We start from the raw sequence: 25,783 nt of genomic DNA, 5'->3' as shown, positions 1-25,783 counted from the left end.
GCTATTTTTAGTTAGTCAAAGACCATTATTTTTAAACTGTACCCTTATTTCTTTAATCAGAGGTGACAACTGCGTTTTACTCTATATACTTGATTTTTCACTGACATTTTATCTTTATCTCATATAAATCTGTATATGAATTAGGCTGTACTTTGGCAGGCATCTAATCCAACCCTACACACTTTGTGGATATACTCAGTAACTATCTAGTAGTTAGATGACATCAGTAGAACGAATTATAATACTTCAACAAAAGAAGAATACTATTCTGTGACCGATACTTTGGTGATTATTAAATATACATATTTTAATATAAATGCAACAATGTATTTTAACATAAGTGGTAAAGTACAGTCTTGAAGATCTTTATAAAAAAAAGAAATTTGTAGTTAAACATATTAGGTAAATTATACATATATCATGTAGATTTCCAAAACATATTTGTTTCAAAAGCCCATAGAAACTTTTGTTGTAATTCATGACTAGATAATAACTTTAAAAATTGTAATACAGGACTAGTCGTACCTTTGTTTACGAAATTTTCTAATTTTAGATTCATAGTAATCAATCAGGCAAAGCAACCTAGAAAACAGATAAGTTGAATTACTTTCAAAATGTGGTATTGGAACATTTACTATTCTCTCTATACAATTTCAAATTACAGTGATAAACATACAGGTTTATCTGCAAATTTATAAACAATTTAAGTGATTTTTGCCAGAAGCAAGTATCACACTATGCCATATATTTTAATTTTAATGTATATATTTTTAAATAACCACAGACATTAAATCTCAACATATTAAATGCATATTGTCCAAAAAGCTCTACCTCTAGCAATCACTCCCACAGAAATATGTGCCTAAGGCTGTAACTCAAGATGAACAAAGTTGCTCGATGCACCATTATTTATGAGTGAAAACTCAGATACCATCTAAATATTCATCAACAAGGGAAAAGTTAAATGGCACATCCATATTATAGAAAATGATGAGGCATGAGAAGAGACAATGCAAATTTGTACATCCTAATGAGAATGGATAAGGGAAAAAATGTTGCATAGCCAAATGTATAACATTACTCTATTTTTTTAAGAAGATAGTAATAAATGAATCTGTATATGTACTGAAAATGAACTCTATGGGTTCTTAACGGAGGGATAATACCACAACTAGGGGACAGTGTTGGTTGTCACACTGTATAGTTGGGGAGGGGGCAACGATGCTTAAAAGTTCATCAATGAACATGATGAATGCTCATCATGCCCTACACAATGAAGAATGGTCCCACCCAAAAGCCAACAGCACTATTGCTGTGAAACACTAGGAAGGACAAAAACTAAACTGTAAAAAGTGGTATCTCTGGGATACCAGACATATCTGTGGAAATTAGGAGGGGTAAGCAGGTCTATAACATTTTACTTTACATATTTTTATATTGTTTGAATCTCTAAAAGCACATATTGCTTTTGTAATTCAAAAAATCCTCAAAGAAAAATAAAATAACACTATACTTTCACATATTATTCTTTTTAAAGCAAGAATGTAAAGTATTTCACTTCTATCTTGGGAAACTTACCCATCTCCTTTTTTTCAGAGCTAATTCAACCAACTGTGCTTTTAATATCATAACTTTCCAGATTCTTTCTCTTCAACTTTCCCCATCCCAACACATACCAGCTTTCACATTATCCTGCAAATATGCTTTAATTTCCTTTATATACTTCACAAGCCCTCTCACCTCTTCCTTCCCCCATGCTACCATTCCATTTCTATCTTTTTCCTGCACGGCAAACTTCATTCATCCTGAATGACTGTTACCTCTACCTTCAATAAACTTTGAAAGAGGACTTATTATGTGTCAAACCAGTAATTCCGAGCAAGGCAAACACAAACCAATGAGGTGGCACGTAACACTTCTTACCACCCTCTCCTTCTTCAAACACTCTTGTTCCTTGGTTAGCCTGACACCCAAGTGTAACTCCTCTTCTCTCTCTTCTTTCTCTCTCTAAATTTTAAAGTTCTCTGGAGTTCAGCCTTTCTAACTGTAGGCCTGATATCTCTCTGTGGCTGATGTAAAGTGCCTAATGTTCGTAAATGAACCCATTATCCTCCTTCCCCATTCCCCAAACCTAGCTTGAAATCTGGCTATCTTTGACTGCTCTCCTTCTTTCAACATCTACAGTCAGTCAGTCTAGAAAATTCCAGTCCATCTCTGCAGTACCTCTCTCCTTTCTTTTTTCTTTATAGAGCTCTGTTATCTCCCAACTAGACTATTAAAACTGATCATTAATTTGTCTGTCTCTGGGTTTAATTTCTTTGCTCATAAATCCTGAGGTTTTTTAATCCTGCTACACAGAAAGTAGAACCTAAACTCTTCAGCCTGGAGTTGAAGCCCCTCAAAGTTTCAGCACACCTTTCCTTCCATACTGTCTCCTAAGATACCATCACCTTGTGCACCCTACGCTCCATACCTCTTGGACTACCTGGACTACTTGCCACTCCCAGATACATTTTGTTTCCCAGCCACCATATTTCTCTAACTAGAATACCCTTTTCCTCATTAACGCCTATTAAAATTCTACAATTCCTCTTGGACATGCACTAGAACACAGAAGGGAATGACACGGGGTCTTTGGCATCATTGAGTTTACAGCATCATGGGGAATACAGATGCCAGAACAAATTAATACAAGTGTAATGAGAATTACAACACACAAAATTCAAACTACCATCAACTGCTCCCTTTAAGGAACATGATATGTCTTCCCGTCTGCAAAACAATTTTAAAGCGTTCGTCTAGGACTTCAACACACCTCAGAAGAATTGTTCCTGGGTATTTCATATTTACTGTTATGACTGTGTATGGAATTTTCCTCCCACTACATTTTTCTGCCAGGTTATTACTGGTGTAAAACAAAAGCTATTGATTTTTATAGATTTATTTTGTAAACTGGACACCTTATTAAACTCTTTTATTGTGTTAAAAAAAATTCTACAGTTCTTAATAATCTAGTTTACAAGTTACCTCCTTCATGAAGTCTTTCTGGTCATCCCCACATTTCTTAGTGGAAATTAAGCTCTCCTTATGCCACGCCCAGTTAGCATCCTGTTTGCCTTACCATTACAGCACATACCCATGTGCCTTTTATTTTACTTACCTGAGTATGTGTCTATCTACCCAACAAGCTATCAGGTCCATAAATGCAGCAAACATGGCTTTACTCATCTGTGTATGTCCTATGTTTTGTCCAATGCCTTTGTAACTTTTGACAATAGCTGTAGTGGCTACAACTGATGCATTTTTAATATAAGGGTTAATTCACAATTTTTAAGTTCTGTGCTCAAACTGAGAATTTGTTTTATTAAAAACCAAATAAAGTGGAGAATCTCTAGGCCATCAGACAAATTCACACCTGAATTAGCTTGACTTCATCTGGTACTTGGTAAGTTTTCTCAATGCTTCTCTCCCTTTTTCTTGCCCTCTCACTCACTCAAATTGCCTGTTATTTTGTATCTGTTTTCATTCCTCTTCCTCCATCTCTCTTCTTACCTTATTCTCCCACTGTAATTATCTCTCTCCTTTTTGTTCTTCCTTACTCCTATTTTCCTTTCTTTGCTTTTCTATTTATTCACACCTACCTCCAACAACATTTTGTTATTTAAGTTATTTATTATTTATATTTTTATCCCAGTTCGTCCTTCAAAAGGATAAAAATTGTATATATATATATATATATATATATATGTGTACATGTATATGTGTGCATTATCTCTCAAATAATTATTGAAACAATCTATAGTTTCAACTTGTTTTTAACTTATATGTGACTCCATTTATTTTTATAGTATAGAACAGACATACCTAATTAGTAAAAATCTCCAATCCTACTATGTAAACATATAAGACTAGTTAAAATGTAACTAGTTTATACTATTAAGTGAAAAGAACAAGGTGCTGTCTTTTATACAAAGAAATATAATATCCCTACTGTTTGTATTTGCTAAAAATAACACTAAAAAAATTATCTACAGGGTGAAGTAAGGAATAGGGTAAGGGTACGGGAATGAAAACAAAACCAATCCAAATATAAATAATTACAGTTTTGACTTTATAATTGTATAAACGTCTTACATATTCAAAAGTAAATAAATTTTAAAAGCCAGCCCTAAAAACTGAAAACAAACTGAAACAAGTAAACATAACTGTATATTAATCTGGTACCACAAGCACAAAGAAAAGAAATATTTCAAGATATTTTAGAACACTATATTTTGACTGTACCCATAGTGGAATATATTATGAATGTCGAAGATAATTGCAAAGAAATTTAAATTTCATTCAGTTGGCTTATTGTTAGTAGCAATACTGGTATTATTATTTTGAAACTATTTTTCTATATTATAGGACAAAGCAAATAAATAATTATGATATTATTCTTAGGAATAAGGATTTTCAGTGTAAAAGAAAACCGTTACAAATGTAAAGTCAGAGTTTAAATTAAAACCCAGTAGTGTTAACTTCAGTTAGAAATTTTTCTCAGAAATATATACAGTTCCTGGTACTTGCCACTAAAAAGCCCTAAAATCAATGACAACATAAGATAAGCAACCTAAACACTCAAACTGTGGTCTCTAAAAAACCATTCCTGACTAAAAGGAACCAGAGTTCTTTTGAGAAATGTCTAATTAATTCATTTTAAATGAGTTAATTTTAAATGTTTAGTGTTAGTTTTAACAAATACCTAACTCCATTCCTCAAAAGAGCTCCTAGGGCAAAAACATGTACAGGATGTATCTTCTGCCTAAAAGTAAGAAATCTAACAAAGATTAACGGAGTTGGGTCTAAGGGATATAATACCAATATGAAAAAGATCCCACCAGCCAAAGACAAGATAATTTGATCATTAAAACCCCACGAGTTGGGCTTCCCTGGTGGCGCAGTGGTTGAGAATCCGCCTGCCGATGCAGGAGACACGGGTTCGTGCCCTGGTCCGGGAAGATCCCACATGCCGCGGAGCAACTAAGCCCGTGAGCCATGGCCGCTGAGCCTGTGCGTCCGGAGCCTGTGCTCCGCAACGGGAGAGGCCACAACAGTGAGAGGCCCGCATACCGCAAAAAAAAAAAAAAAAAAAAAAACCCCACGAGTTAATAACAACCTTTGAAAAAAGAGAGATAGGCACAAACAAAAAATCTTATTGCTTATCATTGGAGATCATTAGGGCAACAACTGCTTACTCTAAAAAATTAGAATGAAAATGAAAGAACTGAGCATTGTGCTTCCCTGTAACAAACCGTATAGGGCAACCAAATAGCGCCTATTCAAAAGGAAAGGTTCTTTTTTTTAATGGAAGACTTCCGGGAAAAAAAGAAAAAGAAAAAAAAGGGATAGCAGAATTGAAAATAAGATCATCAATGGGGGAAACCATTAGATGAAAGGATGATGAGAAATTTTATAGTGGAAGGATCAGATTTTTATTATTTAAACCCCTAAACAATCTTATCATCCCTGAGGGTAAGTCAACTAGACATTATGTGCCTCCTGATATGTTATAATTAGAAGCATAAATTACCACCTATGAAGTATTTTGCCAAAAATACTTGCATCTGAATTTAGCTCTAACTTCCAGTTTAGAGGGAATATAGGAGATAGAAGAATAAATTAAATGACATAATAAGGAAGCAAACAGACAAATCTAGCATGTACTTCTCCAGGACAACTGACCATTTTCTTCAAAAAGTTAATGACATTTAAAACAAACAGCAGAGAAGAGGGAGAAGAATACTTCACCAGTTTAAAAGAGATATAACCACACCCAAGGTGAAATCTGTTTTTAAAAAAATGATGACTCTAGCTACATATCAATTTACGTAGCAAACATTACTGTCTATCCAAGATGGTATGAGGAACTCTCTTGCAGAGATAGGAGAACACTCTGTTTTGAGTGGTGATGCGCTCTTCGTCCTCCTTTGTTAATCTAGAGATATCCTTCTGCAAAGAAGCAATAGTCTCTTGTTGCTCCATTCGTTTTTTCTTATAATGCTCACATTTTGCCTGTAAGAAATTTTTCAAAAGATATGATATATACATCTAGGACATGCTGTCCTAACAATATTTTACACAAAGCTATACTCACAATTTCTATCAGGCTGCTTCATTCAAAAACTTCAGTACTGAGCCTGTTTTTAAATGGGTGCAAGCTCCAGGAGCACTGATATGTCAGAAATGCAAAAACTATAACAAGTAGGGCTTCGCTGGTGGCGCAGTGGTTTAGAGTCCGCCTGCCGATGCAGGGGACACGGGTTTGTGCCCCGGTTCAGGAAGATGCCACATGCCGCGGAGCCTGCGCGTCCGGAGCCTGTGCTCCACAACGGGAGAGGCCGCAGTAGTGAGAGGCCCGCGTACCGCAAAAAAAAAAAAAAAAAAAAGAACGAAAAACTATAACAAGTAAAATCAGTGTAAAATGGGGAAAATATAGCTTATAATTGCATGCATTCAAGGTTTCATAATAAATAAAAGAACTCAATCTCCATAAAACTGATATAATTTTATATATATATGTTTAGATGAAAATAATAATCAGAGAGACCCATATTAAGGATGTCAAAAAGAACCAAGAATTAAAATTAATATTCTTAAGTGATCAACGATAATTCAGGATTTCAGATGGTTTAATCAACTTAGGCATTCATGTAATGCGGTAGACTGCAAACTCAGAGAAACCAGGAATTTGTTCAGAAATAATATGTACCCCAAGATTTATACAATCTTGATATATGTACATCTTGAATACTCTCTTGCCTTCAGTGAAATATCACCGGCCTGGTTTTCCTTTATTCGATAGTTTCCATCCCTCAGTGTCCTTAGAAAGCTCATAATCAACAGTACCATCACTGTTATTATTAATACACTTTTTATAAAGCTCAGTGAGAAGCCCTATCCCCATTTGGCCTGCACAATACTAAGACACACCACTTTCAGAAGACAATGCCATATCTAAGCACATGTTCACCTGTCCATAGGGTCAAGTTTGCACAGACTTAAGAGACCCTCAGGGGAAAATGGAGACTCAGCTTCTGGTACCATACCATCTATCAGTAACCGCCAGCTATACCCAGAACATATCCTCTGCCTCAGCCCCATTCTGCAAGCCAGGCAGGAGCTCTACAGCCAAGTGACTTGGGTCCCAATTCCACCTCTATAAATTAGCCATGAAACTAGAATGATTGAATTTTTCAAGGTTGCAGGGTGTAAATGCAAGATACAAGAATCAACTATATCTCTCCTAAGACATTCTATGAGGTTAGTGTTACCCTAATACCAAAACCAGACAACAACAAAAAAAAGAGAACCACAAACCAGTATCCCTTAAACAATGATGCAAAAACTCAACAAAATACTAGCAAACCAAACTCAGCAGCATATTAAAAGGATGATACACCATGACCAAATGGGATTTATTCCTGGAATGCAAGAAAGGGTTCTTCATATATTGAACCAATGTAATAGACTACATTAACAGAATAAAAGGAAAAAAAAACATGATCATCTCAATTGATGGGGTCTGTGTGCTGCAACTACTGAGCCTGTGTGCTGCAAAAACTGAAGCCCGCGTGCCTAGAGGCCGTGCTCCACAAGAGAAGCCACCGCAATGAGAAGTCGTGCACCACAATGAAGAGTAGCCCCCGCTCGCCACAACTAGAGAAAGCCCAGGCACAGCCACAAAGACCCAACGCAGCTAATAAAGAAATAAATAACAAAACGACAAAAACACAAAGCAAAACAAAAAAACCAAATTGCCTAAAGGCTTGGGCCTCTGAGATAATACCCAAAGACCCACAGGAATAAAAGATTATCTCTGTTCCACTGATGTTATGTACATAGTTTCCAAAAGACAAAAATGGGACTATAAATCTGCCACACAGCAGAGTCACTGGCCTGACACACATTCCTAAGTTATTTTTGCAGGAAGCACACCCCCGCCAGAGGAAAACTGCCAACTGCAAGCATGTAGACACCAGACTGGTTGAAACTAGAAGGTTGATGATACTTGAAACTTCACCTTGATGCCAACCAGTGCAAGAAATGAGCGCAAGCTGATCAGGCACTCTGCGGCCCCCTCCCTCACCCGGCCTTTAAAACCCGTTCCCTGAAAGTCCTCAAGGAGTTGGCACTCTTTTCCACCTTCTCCCTTGTGCTCAAGCTATCCTTTCAATAAAAAGCTTTGCTTGCCTAAGAATCTTGAGGGAGCGATATTCAGTTCTACGGTATTGCTGTCCAAGAATCTGGAGAGGCTGCAGTAACAATTTTAACAGCCCAGGCCATCCTTCCTATATCTTTTTCCTCCCTACCTAGATATCAGTTACTTATAAGGCAGTCATGTTATTAGGAATATCTTGCTGACTTTAATATACATTAGATCTATTTTTTCATTTGCCCCTAAAAAACACTCAATTTCATGGCTCCCTGTGTATTTTATTTTATTTTTTTTATTTATTTTTTTATTTTATTTTTTTTTGTGATACGCGGGCCTCTCACTGTTGTGGCCTCTCCCATTGCGGAGCACAGGCTCCGGACGCGCAGGCTCAGCGGCCATGGCTCACGGGCCCAGCCGCTCCGCGGCATGTGGGATCTTCCCAGACCGGGGCACAAACCCGTGTCCCCTGCATCAGCAGGCGGATTCTCAACCACTGCGCCACCAGGGAAGCCCTCCCTGTGTATTTTAGAAAGCTAAAGTCAATAGAGGAATCCAACACAAAGTTAAAAAAAAAAAAAAAAAAAGGAAGCTAAAGAACTTGTGCAGAAGTATAAAAAAGAGCTTGGTGGCTTTACACCAGATGGCTTGCATAATACATAATAATTAGGGCACAGAGTATAGAGCTAAATTTTTTTCCTGCTTTTTAAAAGTTTAAATAATAACAGGAAGGAAGTATTTTGTGCTATTTCAACTATCAGCAGTAAATAAATGTATGGAGAGAAAATAAAAATAAATATGGAATTGAAACATACAACAATAAGGGAAGATATATGGGAACATATGTATATGTATAACTGATTCACTTTGTTGTAAAGCAGAAACTAACACACCATTGTAAAGCAATTATACTCCAATAAAGATGTTTAAAAAAAGAAATATACAATAATATAAGTTGAAGAATATTAAAAATTGTTTTATGATTGTTATAATGTCATGGAATAAGGTAAAAAATACAAAGTAAAATTACATTTTGAGAAGTCATGAGTGCATATTTTTTCATCTTTGAGATAACCACTAAAATACTAAAAATCAGTTTCCTGATCCATATACTCTCTATGAAGAAAGAAGAGGGAGAACTACCTGATACTGTTCACGTTAATTTAAAACTGAAATTATCTGCTTAGATCTTTAGAGGACCCAAAAGTTTATCAAACTTTATCCACAGAAGTTAAGTACAGAAAAAGGGAAACTGTACTGAAGAACAAAGAAACTGCAAATACCATGTTGTCTTTTAGTTTCTACATTTCCCCAGCAATTTCTCAACAGCAATCTCTCAAAATATTATTGTCAAACATCTGTTAATGTTTCCTAGATCTCTTTGCCACATACACACAAAATCAATGTTTCCTTTCTCTCAACTGCAAAATATGCAGCACTAAACCATTCTAAAATTGGAAACAAGCATATGCCAAAAAAAGAAAAATGTGCCTCAAACTGTGAAATAATTGTTCTCCAGGAGCACTTCCATCTTCCCCAAGAAAGCACAGATGAACAGATTACAGTACATAGATTACAGTACAGAATATATGACTAGTCTGTAATAGAATTGGACAATCAGGCAACACTGAGGGGCAGCAGTTCCTTGGGTTTGCCAATTTCTGTTACAGTCTATAAAAAGTACCCTTTAGGCACTTAAAAAACAAACAAGCAAGCAACTAATTTCAGTTGATCAAATTAGCATAGACACCCTATCCCAACACCAGGTTTTCACACCCCAATCCTAATTCTGTCTGTCCCCCACAGCAGACTGGAACATGAGACCTCCTCTGTACCAATTTATAAGCTACATAACAAATCTCTGGGACCTGAAACAAAAAGTTAATGGCCCATAATTCATTTAAAACAGATGAACTACTTGACAGAAAATACATGCCACTCCAAGTCACTTCTTACCAATGAATCCTCAAGCATCTATTCTTTCAACTGCCTAAAACCCTGGTACACTCATAAGTCTTATATTTTAATAATTTGACTTTGTGATTTTTTATAGATCAACCTCTCTGAAAAAAAATAGGCATCGTCCTTAAATAAATAAATAAATAAACCACACCGCTCTCCCCTGCCCTCATCTCCCTCTGTCAGCACCACCTGATGGCTGCTTTATCACATCAGTAAGTTGATAAGTTAAAGAGCTTCAGGTTTCCTCATGTCCTATATCTGAGAGCAAGGTCAAAATCAAATGCATACAGAAATATTTCCAAAATCCCCCTCCCTGTAGAGAGAGTTTAGAATGTACCGTTGATGAGGAAAGCAACCTAACAAAGCAAACTTAAAAATGTAAAGTTCTAACAGTAAAAGATTTTGTTGACTGATGACTAACAGAAACAGACTTGGTCATCAAAGAATGACAGTGTCTTCTCCAGAACGATGATCAACACCAGCAGGTAGAGCACTGCCCACCCCAAGCTGGCAGCCTAAATGAGGGCGGAACACCAACTGCCTGTGGCCTCATACCAGAACTTCTTAGTATATCTGGCTGATTCTCTCTGGCTCCTGAAATTTATATTAACTCATCAGATCCTTCCAATGCTGCCAGTATAAACTGAGGGGACATCCAGACCCTCCTGCCTGAGGAGTAGTGGTCCCTTTTAAGCAGCCTGAACTCCCTGTGTACAAGAGGTACATATAGTGTTGTGCTGGCAAAAAGCATTTATAGGGCTTCCCTGGTGGTGCAGTGGTTGAGAATCTGCCTGCAGATGCAGGGGATGCAGGTTCATGCCCCGGTCCGGGAATATCCCACATGCCGTGGAGCGGCTGGGCCCGTGAGCCATGGTTGCTGAGCCTGCACTTCCGGAGCCTGTGCTCCGCAACGGGAGAGGCCACAACAGTGAGAGGCCCGCGTACCACAAAAACCAAAAACAAAACACATTTATAATGATATAATGTTTCTAAGTATCTGTAATGTCTCATAAAACTAAATACTGGTTATCACTTACAAAAGATTTATTTCGTTTAATCATAATAAACACCAGAGGTTTGAAATAAGAGGTTTTTTAAATTAAGAAATAAAGTATTCAATGTTATAACATTGTTATTTCAATTAAAAGTAATAAAACAACTTAAAATCACAAAGTATATTCCATATAAATGTTATGTAAATTTAACTCAATAATTCAAGTATTTATTGAGCATCTACAACTAATAATAAAGCAGACACTTTCTTAGCCCTAAACAAAACAGACAAAAATATTTGCCCTCATGGAGCCTACATTCTAACACAGAGAGATATATAAACAAAACAAAGTGTATATAGTATATTAGCATGTTAGATGGTGCTAAGAACTATGGATAAAACAAAGCACGGAAGGCAATATGATATGTGGGGGACAGGACTGCCAACTGTAAGCAAAGTAGTCAATAAAGGAATCCCTGAGAGATTGTGATGTGACACTTGAGTAAGGAGACAGAAAACAAACCATGCAGCTATCTTTAAAAAAGCATGCATGGCAGAGGGAAAAGGAAGAACAAAATGTACAAAATCCCTGAGGTGAAAATGGTCAAGGAAAATTTCAAAGAAAAGCAAGAATATCATTGTGGCTGGAGCAGAATATGCAAAAGGTATAGTAGATGAAGTCAGAAGGTAACATGGGGCCACATCATGTAAGGCCATGGTAAGAGTTTTGGATTTTCCTCTTAAAAAAAAAAAAAGGAAAGTCATTAAAGTGTTTTGAACTACCATGTTGAGAGCACATTGAAAAAGGCGAAGGTGGGAGTAGGGAAACCAAGAGAGAAGCAGGAAAGAAATGAAGGTGACTTGGACCAGAATGGAGACTAAAAGAAGAAAGTTTGGGGAGGAAATTCAGGAACTCAGTTTTAGACATGTAAAAAAGTTCTAGATGTCTATTAGACATCCAGTAGAGATACCAAGTAGGGTGCAGGATGTGAGTCTGAAATTAAGGGAAGAGGTGTGCACTATGGATTTTAAAGTGCTGTGAATTAGACTGAGCATCACCAAGGGAGTTAGAATTTACAGGAAAGAGAAAGGTCTTGGGGAATCCAACACTAAGAGGTTAGGAAGATGAGAAGAATCAGCAAAGGAGCTGAAAAATAACCAGTGGGGTTGAGGAAAACCAGAAGAGAGGATGTTCTGGAAACAAAGCAAATGAAGTATTTCAAGGCAACAACAATGATAGGTCAAGTAAGTTAAGGACCACTGAATTAAGCAACAAGGAAGCCACCTGCAACCCTGACAAGCTGTCTTAATACTATCATGTAAGAAAATGTTTAGCTCAGTACCTGTAAAGCTTTATGCTCCTTTTGAAGTTCTTTCATTTTATTCTGTTGCTGGCAAACCCTATTTAGGGATTCATCCTCCATTTCACCAATTTTGGATTTCACACTCTCCATAATTTGTTCCAAGTCATTAGCTCGTTGTTCCTGATCTGCGGCTCGGCTGTGTTGTAGCTGAAGTTCATTTCTAATAACAGACACACAATTCCTTCCCTTAGTAATAAAAATAAAACATATCAACAAACATATCCATCTAACAACACAATGAGTTTCTAAAATTTCTTTGCATTCTTAACATTTCTATCCTATAACAAAAACCAACTGAAGAAATATAGGATACCTTTACATATCTAAGCTAAGCTATTACCAAAAGATTTACCTACTAAAAACATTTTTAATTTAATATTTAATCAAAGTGGAAAATTAAATTTCAAGAGTTTTTTCAAGGGAGTTTTTTTTTTTTTTTTCATTTTCTTACTTAAGCTGCTTATTAGTTTCTATGAGCTCCCGGATCATGTTCTGTTGACGTGATGTTTCTTCCATCAAAGTTTTTAAATTCTCCCTCATCCTTTGTGATGACTGTTTGTCAAAAATGATGAGATCTACATTTTTTGAAATATAATACACATAGTAAAAATAAAGATAAGGAAAAAAATTTAACATCAAAAATTTTTTTAACAGAAAAAGAACATTTTTATCTTAAGAACAATAGGACCTGATTACCTTTCGTATCTGTTCTTCTGACTAGAGATAAAGGTTTTAAGCCATGCATCAGCAACAGCACGTTTACGCTTTCCCATTCTGCTTCTTCCCGCTACAATTATGAGGGAGAAAAGGATCAACTTTAAGACATAAGGTGAAGAAATACCCTTGTATATAATTTCCCTTGTTTCCAGAATAACAGACATTTTCTCCAAAAGCTTTAATAGGGATTTTTATACACAATAATGATTAAAATTAAAACAAATTTGTTTCTAACAAAATTAAGAGACTAAAAAGGATGCAAATAAGCATAGTAATTACATAATCCCAGAATACTCATATATAGGCCTTAATGGATAAATTAAATAAAAATTTAAAACCTTGTAATTTCAGTGAAACAAACAGAACTTAGGTTTTTTGTTTTTTTAAAGTCTTTATTGAATTTGTTACAATATTGTTTCTGTTTTATGTTTTGGTCTTTTGGCCGCGAGGCATGTGGGTTCTTAGCTCCCCAACCAGGGATCGAACCCACATCCCCTGCATTGGAAGGCCAAGTCTTAACCACTGGACCCCCAGGGAAGTCCCGCCCTTAGGTTTTTTATTTAACTGAACCAGACCAGGCCCCAATCAAAATAAAAAGGTGCAAATTATTAGGTTATATTAATTGAAGAGTAAAGAAAGGTTGAGTCACTAAGAAACAAGTGTCACTTTAATACTGACTAGGGTCACAACAAAATCAAAACATATCTGACTTGACAGAGCCAGTAATTTTTTTTTTTTTTTTTTTTTTGTGGTACGCGGGCCTCTCACTGTTGTGGCCTCTCCAGTTGCGGAGCACAGGCTCCGGACGCGCAGGCTCAGCGGCATGGCTCACGGGCCCAGCTGCTCCGCGGCATGTGGGATCTTCCCGGACCGCGGCACGAACCCGTGTCCCCTGCATCGGCAGGCGGACTCTCAACCACTGCGCCACCAGGGAAGCCCCAGAGAGCCAGTAATTTAGATAGAACTTGTCCAATATACAAGGAACTATGAAAAGGAGTCTGCCCATCCAGGTAACTGATTCTAGTAGAATCATTCTGAAAGACACTCAAGTTTTGTACTGCTGATTCTAAATATGTATTTACACCATAAACCTGAGAGGGTAACTCTCACTCTCTAGATTAAGAAAGAATAAAAACTAAAGTAAATAAAAACCTAACAATGGGAAGAAAAATAAGAACATAAAATACAGATAAGAACAGAAATGGAGATTTTTTTTTTTTTTTTTTTTTTTTGTGGTACGCGGGCCTCTCACTGTTGTGGCCTCTCCCGTTGCGGAGCACAGGCTCCGGATTCACAGGCTCAGCGGCCAGGGCTCACGGGCCCAGCCGCTCCGCGGCATGTGGGATCCTCCCGGATCGGGGCACGAACACGCGTCCCCTGAATCAGCAGATGGACTTTCAACCACTGTGCCACCAGGGAAGCCCCGGAGATTTTTTTAAATGACACATTTAAATCCATGATATTAACAGTTTTATAACAGGCTCTTAATTTAAGTAAAATGATCAATTTTGAAATCACTGTGTGAGGTACTTTGTGCTCTTTTTAAAAATATCTTAAGTATCTTATTTATTTGTGAAAATATAATTTGAGTGAATTTTCAATCTATTTAAATGCTTAAAAATATATTTTATACATTTTCATTAGTGTAGAGTATGTAAATATCATAACTTTAAGATTAATAATTTAGACAACTTTTCCCCTCCCACCCTCCTAGACAATTTTTAAAAGTATTCTCCACATCCAAATGCCCCTCAGACATTAAAAAATCTACCAAGACAAATAAGCAACAAGGATATACCATATAGCTAGAGAATTATAACCATTATCTTATAATATTTTTTAATGGAGTAAAATCTGTAAAAATACTGATTCACTATGTTATACACATGACACTAATATAGTACTGTAAATCAACTATACTTCAATTTTTAAAAAATCTATCAAGACAAAAAACAAATTATGATGATGACTCTCTGATAGCACTATGGCTCACAGTGCCAAACAAATCTTTCCTTTTAACTGCTGACTTTCTTCCCTTTCTTTATCCTTTCTATAACTCTCCTCCCTCCCACAACCTTTTCCCTTATTTATGTCTTCTGGTCACAAAGATGAATGACACAGAACTAAAAGTATTGCTGATATCTGTTTTAGGAGCCAAAAGCTCTGTGTGGGTATATAAGTGGAATGCCTACTATGACTCATAAAAACAAAATGCTCTATAAATAACAATGTCACACATTTTGAATGACCCAATTACATATATTGTTCCTTGATAGCTCTTTTAAGAGAAAGAAAAACATAACTGTTTGCAAATTCCGAAAATAGTTGAGAATGGTATTTTCTAAAGTATGTGCTGCAGAACACCAGTCTAATGAAATATTCATCAGATTAGTGTTAAATAAGTAGGAAATACTGTACACTAAAGCCTCTTTTTGGAGACTGATAGTACAGTAAGTCCCCTACATACAAACAAGTTCTGTTCTGAGAGCGTGTTCGTAAGTTCAATTTGTTCTTAAGTCCAACAAAGTTAGCCTAGGTACCCAACTAACACAATCGGCTATACAGCACTGTACTGTAATAAGTTTCTAATACTTTTCACACAAATACATTAAAAAAAACACAAAAAATAAACATTTTTAATCTTACAGTACACTACCTTGAAAAGTACAGTAGTACAACAGCTGGCATACAGGGGCTGTTATCAAGTGAACGAGCAGGAAGAGTTACTGACTGGAGGAGGGAGAGGAGGTGGCAGATGGTAGAGCTGAACGATCGTCAGCAGCAGGAGACAGAGGGCAAGCTGCAATTTCACTCACACCCAATGTTGATGGCATAGGTTCTGGTTCCTTGCTGGCACCAGATGCACGTTCGCATCTTTGAAAGTTTGCAACTTGAAGGTTCATATGTAGGGGACTTACTGTATTCTGAAGTCTTAGAATAATGGTATCACTTAATAGTCTTTAACCCATCATTTCCCAAAATGATTTTACTAAAGCAGCCTTTGAAAGGAAGATTTTTCACATTTGTAGATGTGGTATTCTTTGACATATACTTTGACAAACACTGGCTTCAAATATTTTAGGTTTACCTGTTTTTCAGTCATGAGTCTGTCTGATGATTTGCTGGACTCCCGGGCTTTAGGGGCTGCTGTAGATACAATTTTCTTTGTAGAGTCAAAGGAAGTAGAGGTTGGCAATAAAAAATTGTGAGTTGCCTAAATTAAGAAAAAAGTGCAACAGGTGTTAACGGAAATTACATCTAAAAGAACCTACTACTCAATTTAAGTATTCCTGTGTCAAAACTTTTATGACTTCTAAGAAAACTGATTTTAAGAATTTTATAATGTTCTCCTCCAGAAATAAAGCATTATGGGGTTTTACATACATACACACAAAGAAAACTATTTGTTTTAACTAGATAATATGAAAAGCAAGTGATGCTAATAAATAAATTGATGTTTTCTGGAAGCTGCTTCCCCAAAAAACTAAAAGAACTGTGTCTGACCCAAAGTTACAGGCCAGTCTAACAATTCACTGGACTAATTCGAAGGGTAAATGATGTGCCACATTCTTAGGTGGTCTTTATTAAGTAGCTAAGAAGCTAGCAACAAAGGATTCTGTATGGTACACACAAAGGTTTATATTAAGTTTACCCTTCCATCACTTGCTCTTGTTGTCTAAGACTGTGCCACTCTGTACGAAAATATTTCCTTGGATTTTTTTTTTTTTTTTTTGCGGTACGCGGGCCTGTCACTGCTGTGGCCTCTCCAGTTGCAGAGCACAGGCCCCAGACACGCAGGCTCACTGGCCATGGCTCACGGGCCCAGCCGCTCCACGGCATGTGGGATATTCCCGGACCAGGGCACGAACCTGTGTCCCCTGCATCGGCAGGTGGACTCTCAACCACTGCGCCACCAGGGAAAACCTCCTTGGATTTTTTGGTATCTAACTGCTCCTTTGCAGAGGCACAATCACACACACACATTCATTAGCATCATGGAATCTCATAGCTTGAGAGAACCTCGGAAATTGTTTAATCCAAAATCTATAGCTGCCCAGAGCTGGCAAGAGAGAGTGTTGGGAGAATCGTACCAATATATCAGATGCTAAAACCATCTGAGACCCAGAGAAGTAAAATGATCTTCCCAGGATTCCTTAGAAGTAGCTCTCCCCACTGCTAGTTCAGTATTTCTTGCAAAGCACCATTCTGTCCTTCTATATCTGCTTCAGGTAGTGAAATCCAACTAAACAATTTACTAGCCACCAAAAATTCATTTTCAGCTAAACCTAGTAACATGTTACAAATTCTCAAATTCTGCCATTTTTGCTGCTTGACATCAGAGTACTCTCTCTGCTTTAAATTCTGGTCTCCAACAACTAAGTTACCCACTATGTTCACCCCCTCACCTTTATTTTAAATAAAGATACTTCTCAAAAATATCAGCCAACTTCAATAGCTATCACCTTTCAGCTTGTTTTTAAACTTTTCATTAGAGAAATTTTCAAAAATACATAAAAGTAGAGAAAGAAAAAAAAAAGTAAAGAAAGAGTACAATGAACCCAAGTATTCATTAATCCAGGTTCAATGATAACCAACGTTCTTCCATACTTGTTTCATTTCTTCCTGACCCACTTATATATTTCAGTATTCATCTCTAATAAATACAGACCCTTTTTAAACATAACTTCAATACCACTGTCACACCCAATTATAGTAATAATTCCTTACTATCACTTAATATCTAGTCCATGTTCAATTCTCCCCCAAATATCTTAAAAATGTCTTTTGGGGGCTTCCCTGGTGGCGCAGTGGTTGGGAGTCCGCCTGCCAATGCAGGGGACGCGGGTTCATGCCCCTGTCCGGGAAGATCCCACGTGCCGCGGAGCGGCTGGGCCCGTGAGCCATGGCCGCTGAGCCTGCGCGTCCGGAGCCTGTGCTCCGCAACCGGAGAGGGCACAGCAGTGAGAGGCCCGCGTACCGCAAAAAAAAAAAAAAAAAAAATGTCTTTTGGGGTTTTTATTCAAGGAATGCACATAACATTCCTAAATTTCTTTTAATCTGTAACAATCTCACTCGTCTCCCCCACCCTCTTTTTTTTTTAACCTGACATTTATTTGTTGAAGAAATAGGCCATTTGTCTTAAAGAATTACTCACATTATGGATTTGGCTTATTGTATTCTTATCATTTAACATATTTCTTCATCCCCTATATTTCTTGTAAACTAGTTACATCTAAAGGCTTTACTAAATTCAGGTTCAGTATTTTTTGGCAAGAATATTTCAGAGGTGATGCTGTGTTCTTCCTACTGCATCACCATCAGGAGTCAGCCAGTTTTAAAGTGGGAAGAATACATCTGTAGCAGACATAAGGGGAGTAAATATCAAGGTAAGAGAATCCCCCAAGAGTGTGGAGCCACATATTCTGACAATCTCCCTAAAAGCCACACCAGACTTCTTTCAAATCTTCAAAGTGTCATCTCCCTCCAGGTTCTAGGCCTAGGCACTCTTATCCTCTTCACTTAGTTACTCATACTTGACCTTCAGCTCTCAACTCATATTTCCTTCTTCAGGGAAATCTCCCCTGATCCCATGACTAGATCAGGTCCTCTTTTTATATGCTCTTCTAGCACTACAAAGAGTAAAGTATAAAGGTTTAGAGTTCAGAGTCAGGTGGCCTGAGTGACTAGCAGCTTAACCATTTATTAAACTGTGACATGGACAAACTCAACATCTTTGAGCCTTGATTTCTTCATCTGTAAAAGAGAAAACATAGTAATACCTATATCTCATAGGTTGAATTAAATCAGACAACATATAAAAGTATGTAGAACCTGAAACATAGAAACTTATAGATAATTGGTGTCATTGCCATATATTAGTATGCTGAATGAAATAGATCTTACCTAATCATACCACTGTATATTATCTTAGACTTTTTCTACAAATTACACAGCTTATCTGTGTAATTTGTTTTATATGAATATGTCTAGATAAGACTAAATTCCATGAGGTGAGTAGCTTACTTTTTGGTAATAGTAGAGTGGGCAACTCTGCCTCCAAAGACAATGAAAAAAGCTGAGTAAACTACGTTAAAGACATGTCTTCTTCTTAAAAGCATTAAAGAACTAGTAACATAATGCCGAATTGTCAAGGGGAAAAAATCAAGAAGATGAAAACTCACTTTTTCCCTGAAGGCATTTGCCAAATCCAAAGAAAAATTTGTGAAAATGAACACTAAAATCAAAGTCACTCCCCCATTTAAAATTGTTACCTAGATGGGCTATAACTCTCAGAATAAGGGTGAACCAGATGTAAACCACCTCTGAAACCTAGTTTCCTCTCCTCTGGGTCATTTTTTTTTTTTTTTGCGGTACGAGGGCCTCTCACTGCTGTGGCCTCTCCCGTTGCGGAGCACAGGCTCTGGACGCGCAGGCTCAGCGGCCACAGCTCACGGGCCTAGCCGCTCCGTGGCACGTGGGATCTTCCCGGACCGGGGCACGAACCCATGTCCCCTGCATCGGCAGGCGGACTCTCAACCACTGCACCACCAGGGAAGCCCCTGGGTCATTCTTATATGTCAAGAAGGTCCCACATTAATAGTGCTCCCATTGATTTACCAATTTTCAAGAAAATGAATTGGTTCCTTATCTTCTGAAGATAATCCTGCTTTAAAAATCTAATGTTAGTATGAGGTTGTGAATTTAAATATATTTTATACATTTCAGTTCACTGCAATTATTATTAATAATATTAAAATGGACTATAGACCTAAATGTAACACCAGATACCATAAAACTCTTAGAGGAAAACATAGGCATAAGATTCTGACATAAATTACAGCGATATCTTTTTCGATCCATCTCCTAGAGTAATGGAAATAAAAATAAACAAATGGGACCTAATTAAACTCAAAACCTTTTGCACAGCAAAGGAAGCCACAAACAAAATGAAAAGACAACCCACAGAATGGGAGAAAATATTCACATACAATGCAACTGACAAGGAATTAGTCTCAAAAATTTACAAACAGCTCATGCCTCTCAACATCCAAAAAACAAACAACCCAGTCAAAAAATAGGCAGAAGACCTAAACAGACATTTCTCCAAAGAAGACATACAGGGACTTCCCTAGTGACGTAGTGGTTGAGAGTCCGCCTGCCAATGCAGGGGACACGGGTTCAAGCCCCGGTCTGGGAAGATCCCACATGCCGCAGAGCAACTAAGCCCATGTGCCACCACTACTGAGCCTGCGTGTCACAACTGCTGAGCCCACGTGCCACAGCTACAGAAGCCTGCGTACCTGGAGCCCGTGCTCGGCAACAAGAGAGGCCACTGCAACGAGAAGTCCACACACAGCAACGAAGACTAGCCTCAGCTTGCTGCAACTAGAGAAAGCCAGCAGCAACGAAGACCCAACGAAGCCAAAGATAGATAATAAATTTAAAAAAAAATTTTTTTTTTACAAAAAGAAGGCATACAGATGGGCAAGAGGTACCTGAAAAGAGGTCCACCATTGCTAACTATTAGAGAAATGCAAATCAAAACTACTAGATATCACCTCACACCAGTCAGAATAGCCTCATCAAAAAATCTACAAACAATAAATGCTAGAGAGGGAGTGGAGAAAAAGGAACCCTCGTACACTGTTGGTGGGAATGTAAATTGATATAGCCACTGTGAAGAACAGTATGGAGGTTTCTTAAAAAAATAAAATATAGAGCTATCATATGATCCAGCATTCCCACTCCTGGGCACATATCTGCAGAAAAACACAGTTCGAAAAGATACATACACCCCAATGTTCATTGCAGCACTGTTTACAATAGCCAAGGCATGGAAGAAAATCTAAATGTCCATCGATAAAGATGATGTGGTATATATAAAATGGAATATTACTCAGCCATTAAAAAGAATGAAATAATGCCACTTGCAGCAACATGGATGTACCTGGCGATTATCATACTAAATGAAGTTAAGTCCAACAGAGAAAGACAAATATCATGATACCACTTATATGTGGAATCTAAAAAAAAAAATGATACAAATGAACTTACTTGAAAAACAGAAAGAGACTCACGGACTTAAAGAATGAACTTATGGTTGCGGGGGCAGGGATAGATTGAGAGTTGGGGACTGACATAAACACACGACTATATTTAAAATAGATAACCAACAAGGACCTACTGTAAAAAAATTTTTTAATCTAATATCAGTATGAGGTCATGAATTTAATTAATTTTATGGATTTCAGTTCACTATTATTATTATATTACTATTATTGAAGCTATGTGGTATCATCTTTGGCTGCGGGAAGGCTATTCAAGCCTATCCTTTTGATATGACTCCACTAGTAGCTTCCTTGTCTGATATCTTGAACCAGTTCTGCTCCAAATCTGAAATCATTCATTTCTTCAAGATCAGGAAGAGATGATTCTGGGAAGATGGCAGAGTAGGAAGCATCAGGAATGAGTCTCCCCAACTAGAAAAAAAACTTCACTGGCAGAATCTGTCTCATGTTAACTATTTTGCAACTCTGAGTCTACTGAGGCTTGCAAATTCCACTGAAGGATTAAATGATGATTTGTGGTTAATTTCAGCCTATTTCACCTCTCAGCAGAGTAAAATTTACCTATTCCCCACCCTCAGCTTTAAGGCAGGCAGCTGTGTACAATGTACCAGGAGCAGGTTATACTCAGTTTGTGTGAGTCAGGGTGGGCAAAAAGGACCTTGTCCTCCAAATTCTGGGGTTCTGTGATCTGACTGATTGCTGCTTCTGATCCCAGAGGAGCAGAAAAAGAGGCAGGGGTCTTATTGTACTTCCTCCCATTGTTATAAACTCCTCTCATGCTGGTTAAAGTGACTTACAGGGGATTTAAAGGACCATTTTCCTTTTCTTCTCTTTTCCCCTTTTGGAAACCATACATTTAAAAACTAGGACATTTAAAAGCAAATGCAGGGACTTCCCTGGTGGCACAGTGGTTAAGAATCCGCCTGCTGGCTTCCCTTGTGGCACAGTGGTTGAGAATCCGTCTGCCAATGCAGGGGACATGGGTTTGATCCCTGGCCTGGGGATATCCCACATGCCGTGGAGCAACTAAGCCCATGCACCACAACTACTGAGCCCACGCACCACAACTACTGAAGCCAGCATGCCCTAGAGCCCACATGCCACAACTACTAAGCCCACATGCTACAAATACTGAAACCTATGCGCCTAGAGCCTGTGCTCCACAACAGAAGCCACCATAAATGAGAAGCCCGCACACCACAATGAAGAGTAGGCCCCACTCACCGCAACTACAGAAACCACACATGTAGCAATGAAGACCCAATGCAGACAAAATTTTTAAAATAATAATTAAAAAAAATAAAAGTAAATGCATATATGGGAAATTAGAAAGTCACTGCACATGCCCAAGAAAGGTGTAGGCTAAAAAAAAGACCTTAAGTTTATACGTCAGGCTGATCCTCAGCACAGAGACAGCCATGACAATTTAAAACAAACAAACAAAAACAAAACCCAGAAAACCTTGGTAAAGGAAGAGAATCTTATTTCCAGACATACCAAATTATTAGATTGAAATGTTCAGTTTTCAACAAAAAATAAGGGATACAAAGAATTGGGAAAGTATGGCCCATTCAAAGGAAAAAAACAAATCTACAGAAACTGTCCCTGAAAAAAAAGACCTGATGGCAGAACTACTACACAAAGATTTTAAAACAACCATCTTAAAAATATTCAAAGAACTAAAGGAAGATGAGAAAAATTAAGAGAAAATATATGAACAAAACAGAAATATCAAAAAAGAGATGGGAAACCTAAAAAGAAATCAAAAAAATTCTGGAGTTGAAAAGTACAATAACTGAAATGAAAAATTCACTAGAGGCATTCAAAGGCAATTTGAACAGGCAAAAGAAAGAATCACTAAATGTGACAATAAGACAATAGAAATTATCAAGTCTAAGGAACAGAAAAAAAAAGACTGAATAAAAGTGAACAAGGCTTCCCTGGTGGTGCAGTGGTTGGGAGTCTGCCTGCCGATGAAGGGGACGCGGGTTCGTGCCCCAGTCCGGGATGATCTCAAGTGCCGCAGAGAGGCTAGGCCCGTGAACCATGGCCGCTGAGCCTGCGCGTCGGGAGCCTGTGCTCCGCAACGGGGGAGGCCGTGGCAGTGAGAGGCCCGCATAACGCAAAAAAAAAAAGGATCAAAGATCTAAATGTAAGAGCCAAAACTATAAAGCTCTTAGAAGAAAACATAGGGTAAAACCTTCACAATCCTGGAGTTGGCAATGATTTCGTGGATATGACACCAAAGGCACAGGCAACAAAAGTAAAAATAGACAAATTAGACTTCACAAAAATTTAAAACTTTTGTGCATCAAAACATATTGTCAACAGAGTAAACAGGCAATCCATGGAATGGGAGAAAATATTTGCAAATCATTTGTGATAAGGAATTAATATTCAGAATATATAGAGAATTCTTGAAACGCAACAACAAAAATTCTGATTAAAAAATGGGCAAGGAACTTGCACTTATCTAAAGAATATATAAAAATGCCCATAAACACATGAAAAGATTTCAATATCACTACCCATTAGGTTAATGCAAATCAAAACTACAATGAGATACTACCTAATACCCATTAGGATGGCTACTATCAAAAAAACAGATAGTGAGGATGTTGGTGAGTATGTGGAGAAATTGAAACCCTGTGCACTGTTGGTAGGAATGTCAAATGGTACAGCTGCTGTGAAAAATAGCATGGTGGCTCTTCATAAAACTAAATGTAGAATTGCCCTTATGATCCAGCAATTCTACTTCTGGGTATATTCAAAAGAATTGAAAGCAGGGTCTTGAAGAGATATTTGTACATCCACGTTCATAGCAGCACTATTCACAATAGCTAAAATGTGGAAGCAACCCAAGTTCCATCAAGAGATGAATGGATAGGGGGGAGCGAGAAGATGGCGGAAGAGTAAGACGCGGGGATCACCTTCCTCCTCACAGAGACATCAGAAATACATCTACACGTGGCACTTCTCCTATAGAACACCCACCGAACGCTGGCAGAAGACCTCAGACCCTCCAAAAGGCAAGAAACTCCCCACGTACCTGGGTAGGGCAAAAGAAAAAAGAATAAACAGAGACAAAAGAATAGGGACGGGACCTGCACCAGTGGGAGGGAGCTGTGAAGGAGGAAAGGTTCCCACACACTAGAAGCCCCTTAGCAGGCGGAGACTGCGGGAGGCGGAGGGGGAAGCTTCAGAGCCGCGGAGGAGAGCGCAGCAACAGGGTGCGGAGGGCAAAGCGGAGAGATTCCGCAGAGGATCGGTACCGATCAGCACTCACCAGCCCGAGAGGCTTGTCCACTCACCCGCCGCGGCGGGCGGGGCTGGGAACTGAGCCTCGGGCGGATCCCAGGGAAAGGTCTGGAGTTGGCAGAGTGAAAACAGCCTGAAGGGCCGTGTGGATTAAAGGCTCTTGGCACTCCAGCCAGGTGTCAAGGCTGTGTCTCTGAGGTGGGAGAACTAACCTCAGGACACTGGTCCACAAGAGATCTCTCAGCTCCACGTAATATCAAACGGCGAAAATCTCCCAGAGATCTCCATCTCAACACCAAGATCCAGCTTCACTCAAGGACCAGCAACGAACAGTGCTGGACACCCTATACCCAACAAAGAACGAGACAGGTCTACAGCCCCATCCATTAGCAGAGAGGCTGCCTAGAATCACAGGCTACCGACATCCCCATACACGCCACCAGACGTGGACCTGCCCACCAGGGAGACGGGATCCAGCCTCATCCACCAGAACAGGGGAACTGGTCCCCCCAACCAGGAAACCTGCTCAACCCACTGAACCAACCTCAGCCACTGGGGACAGCCACCAAAAATAGATAGAAATACGAACCTGCAGCCTGCAAAAGGGAGACCCCAAACACAGTAAGATAAGCAAAATGAGAAGACAGAAAAACACACAGCAGATGAAGGAACAAGATAAAAACACACCAGACCTAACAAATGAAGAGGTAATAGCCAGTCTACCTGAAAGAGAATTTAGAATAATGATGGTGAAGATGATGCAAAATCTTGGAAATTGAATAGACAAATTGCAAGAATCAGTTAACAAGGACCTAGAAGAAATAAAGAGGAAGCAAGTAACGATGAGCAACACAATAAATGAAATGAAAAATACTCTAGACGGGATCAGTAGCAGAATAACTGAGGCAGAAGGACAGATAAGTGACCTGGAAGATAAAATAGTGGAAATAACTACTGCAGAGCAGAAGAAAGAAAAAAGAATGAAAAGAACTGAGGACAGTCTCAGAGATCTCTGGGACAACATTAAATGCACCAACATTCGAATCATAGGGGTCCCAGAAGAAGAAGAGAAAAAGAAAGGGACTGAGAAAATATTTGAAGGGATTATAGTTGAAAACTTCCCTAATATAGGAAAGGAAATAGTCAACCAAGTCCAGGAAGCACAGAGAGTCCCATACAGGATAAACCCAAGGATAAACACGCCGAGACACATAATAATCAAACT

At 38.3% G+C, this 25,783-nt stretch overlaps 1 protein-coding gene across 7 annotated transcripts in view; it reads right to left on the bottom strand.

Moving 5' to 3' along the window:
* CEP70 (centrosomal protein 70) overlaps positions 1-25,783 on the bottom strand; it is a 114,628-nt gene that overhangs the window by 79,769 nt on the left and 9,076 nt on the right. For 6 of the 7 annotated variants that reach the window (XM_059065184.2, XM_067033704.1, XM_067033705.1 and 3 more), the window contains 6 exons: positions 16,320-16,445; positions 13,211-13,301; positions 12,966-13,089; positions 12,494-12,674; positions 5,885-6,054; positions 526-582 (listed from right to left, as the gene is read on the bottom strand). In XM_059065184.2, coding sequence (XP_058921167.2) covers positions 526-582; positions 5,885-6,054; positions 12,494-12,674; positions 12,966-13,089; positions 13,211-13,301; positions 16,320-16,445 — 749 coding nt within the window. Of the gene's footprint in view, positions 1-525; positions 583-5,453; positions 6,055-12,493; positions 12,675-12,965; positions 13,090-13,210; positions 13,302-16,319; positions 16,446-25,783 lie in introns of those variants that run through there. The other variant, XM_067033709.1, reaches the window with a different exon arrangement.

The sequence above is a fragment of the Kogia breviceps genome, chromosome 5 (assembly GCF_026419965.1).
Source record: "Kogia breviceps isolate mKogBre1 chromosome 5, mKogBre1 haplotype 1, whole genome shotgun sequence".
NCBI classification, from domain to species: Eukaryota; Metazoa; Chordata; class Mammalia; order Artiodactyla; family Physeteridae; genus Kogia; species Kogia breviceps.
Note: the sequence above shows the minus strand (reverse complement) of the source record. Positions and strands in the feature narration are given on the sequence as shown.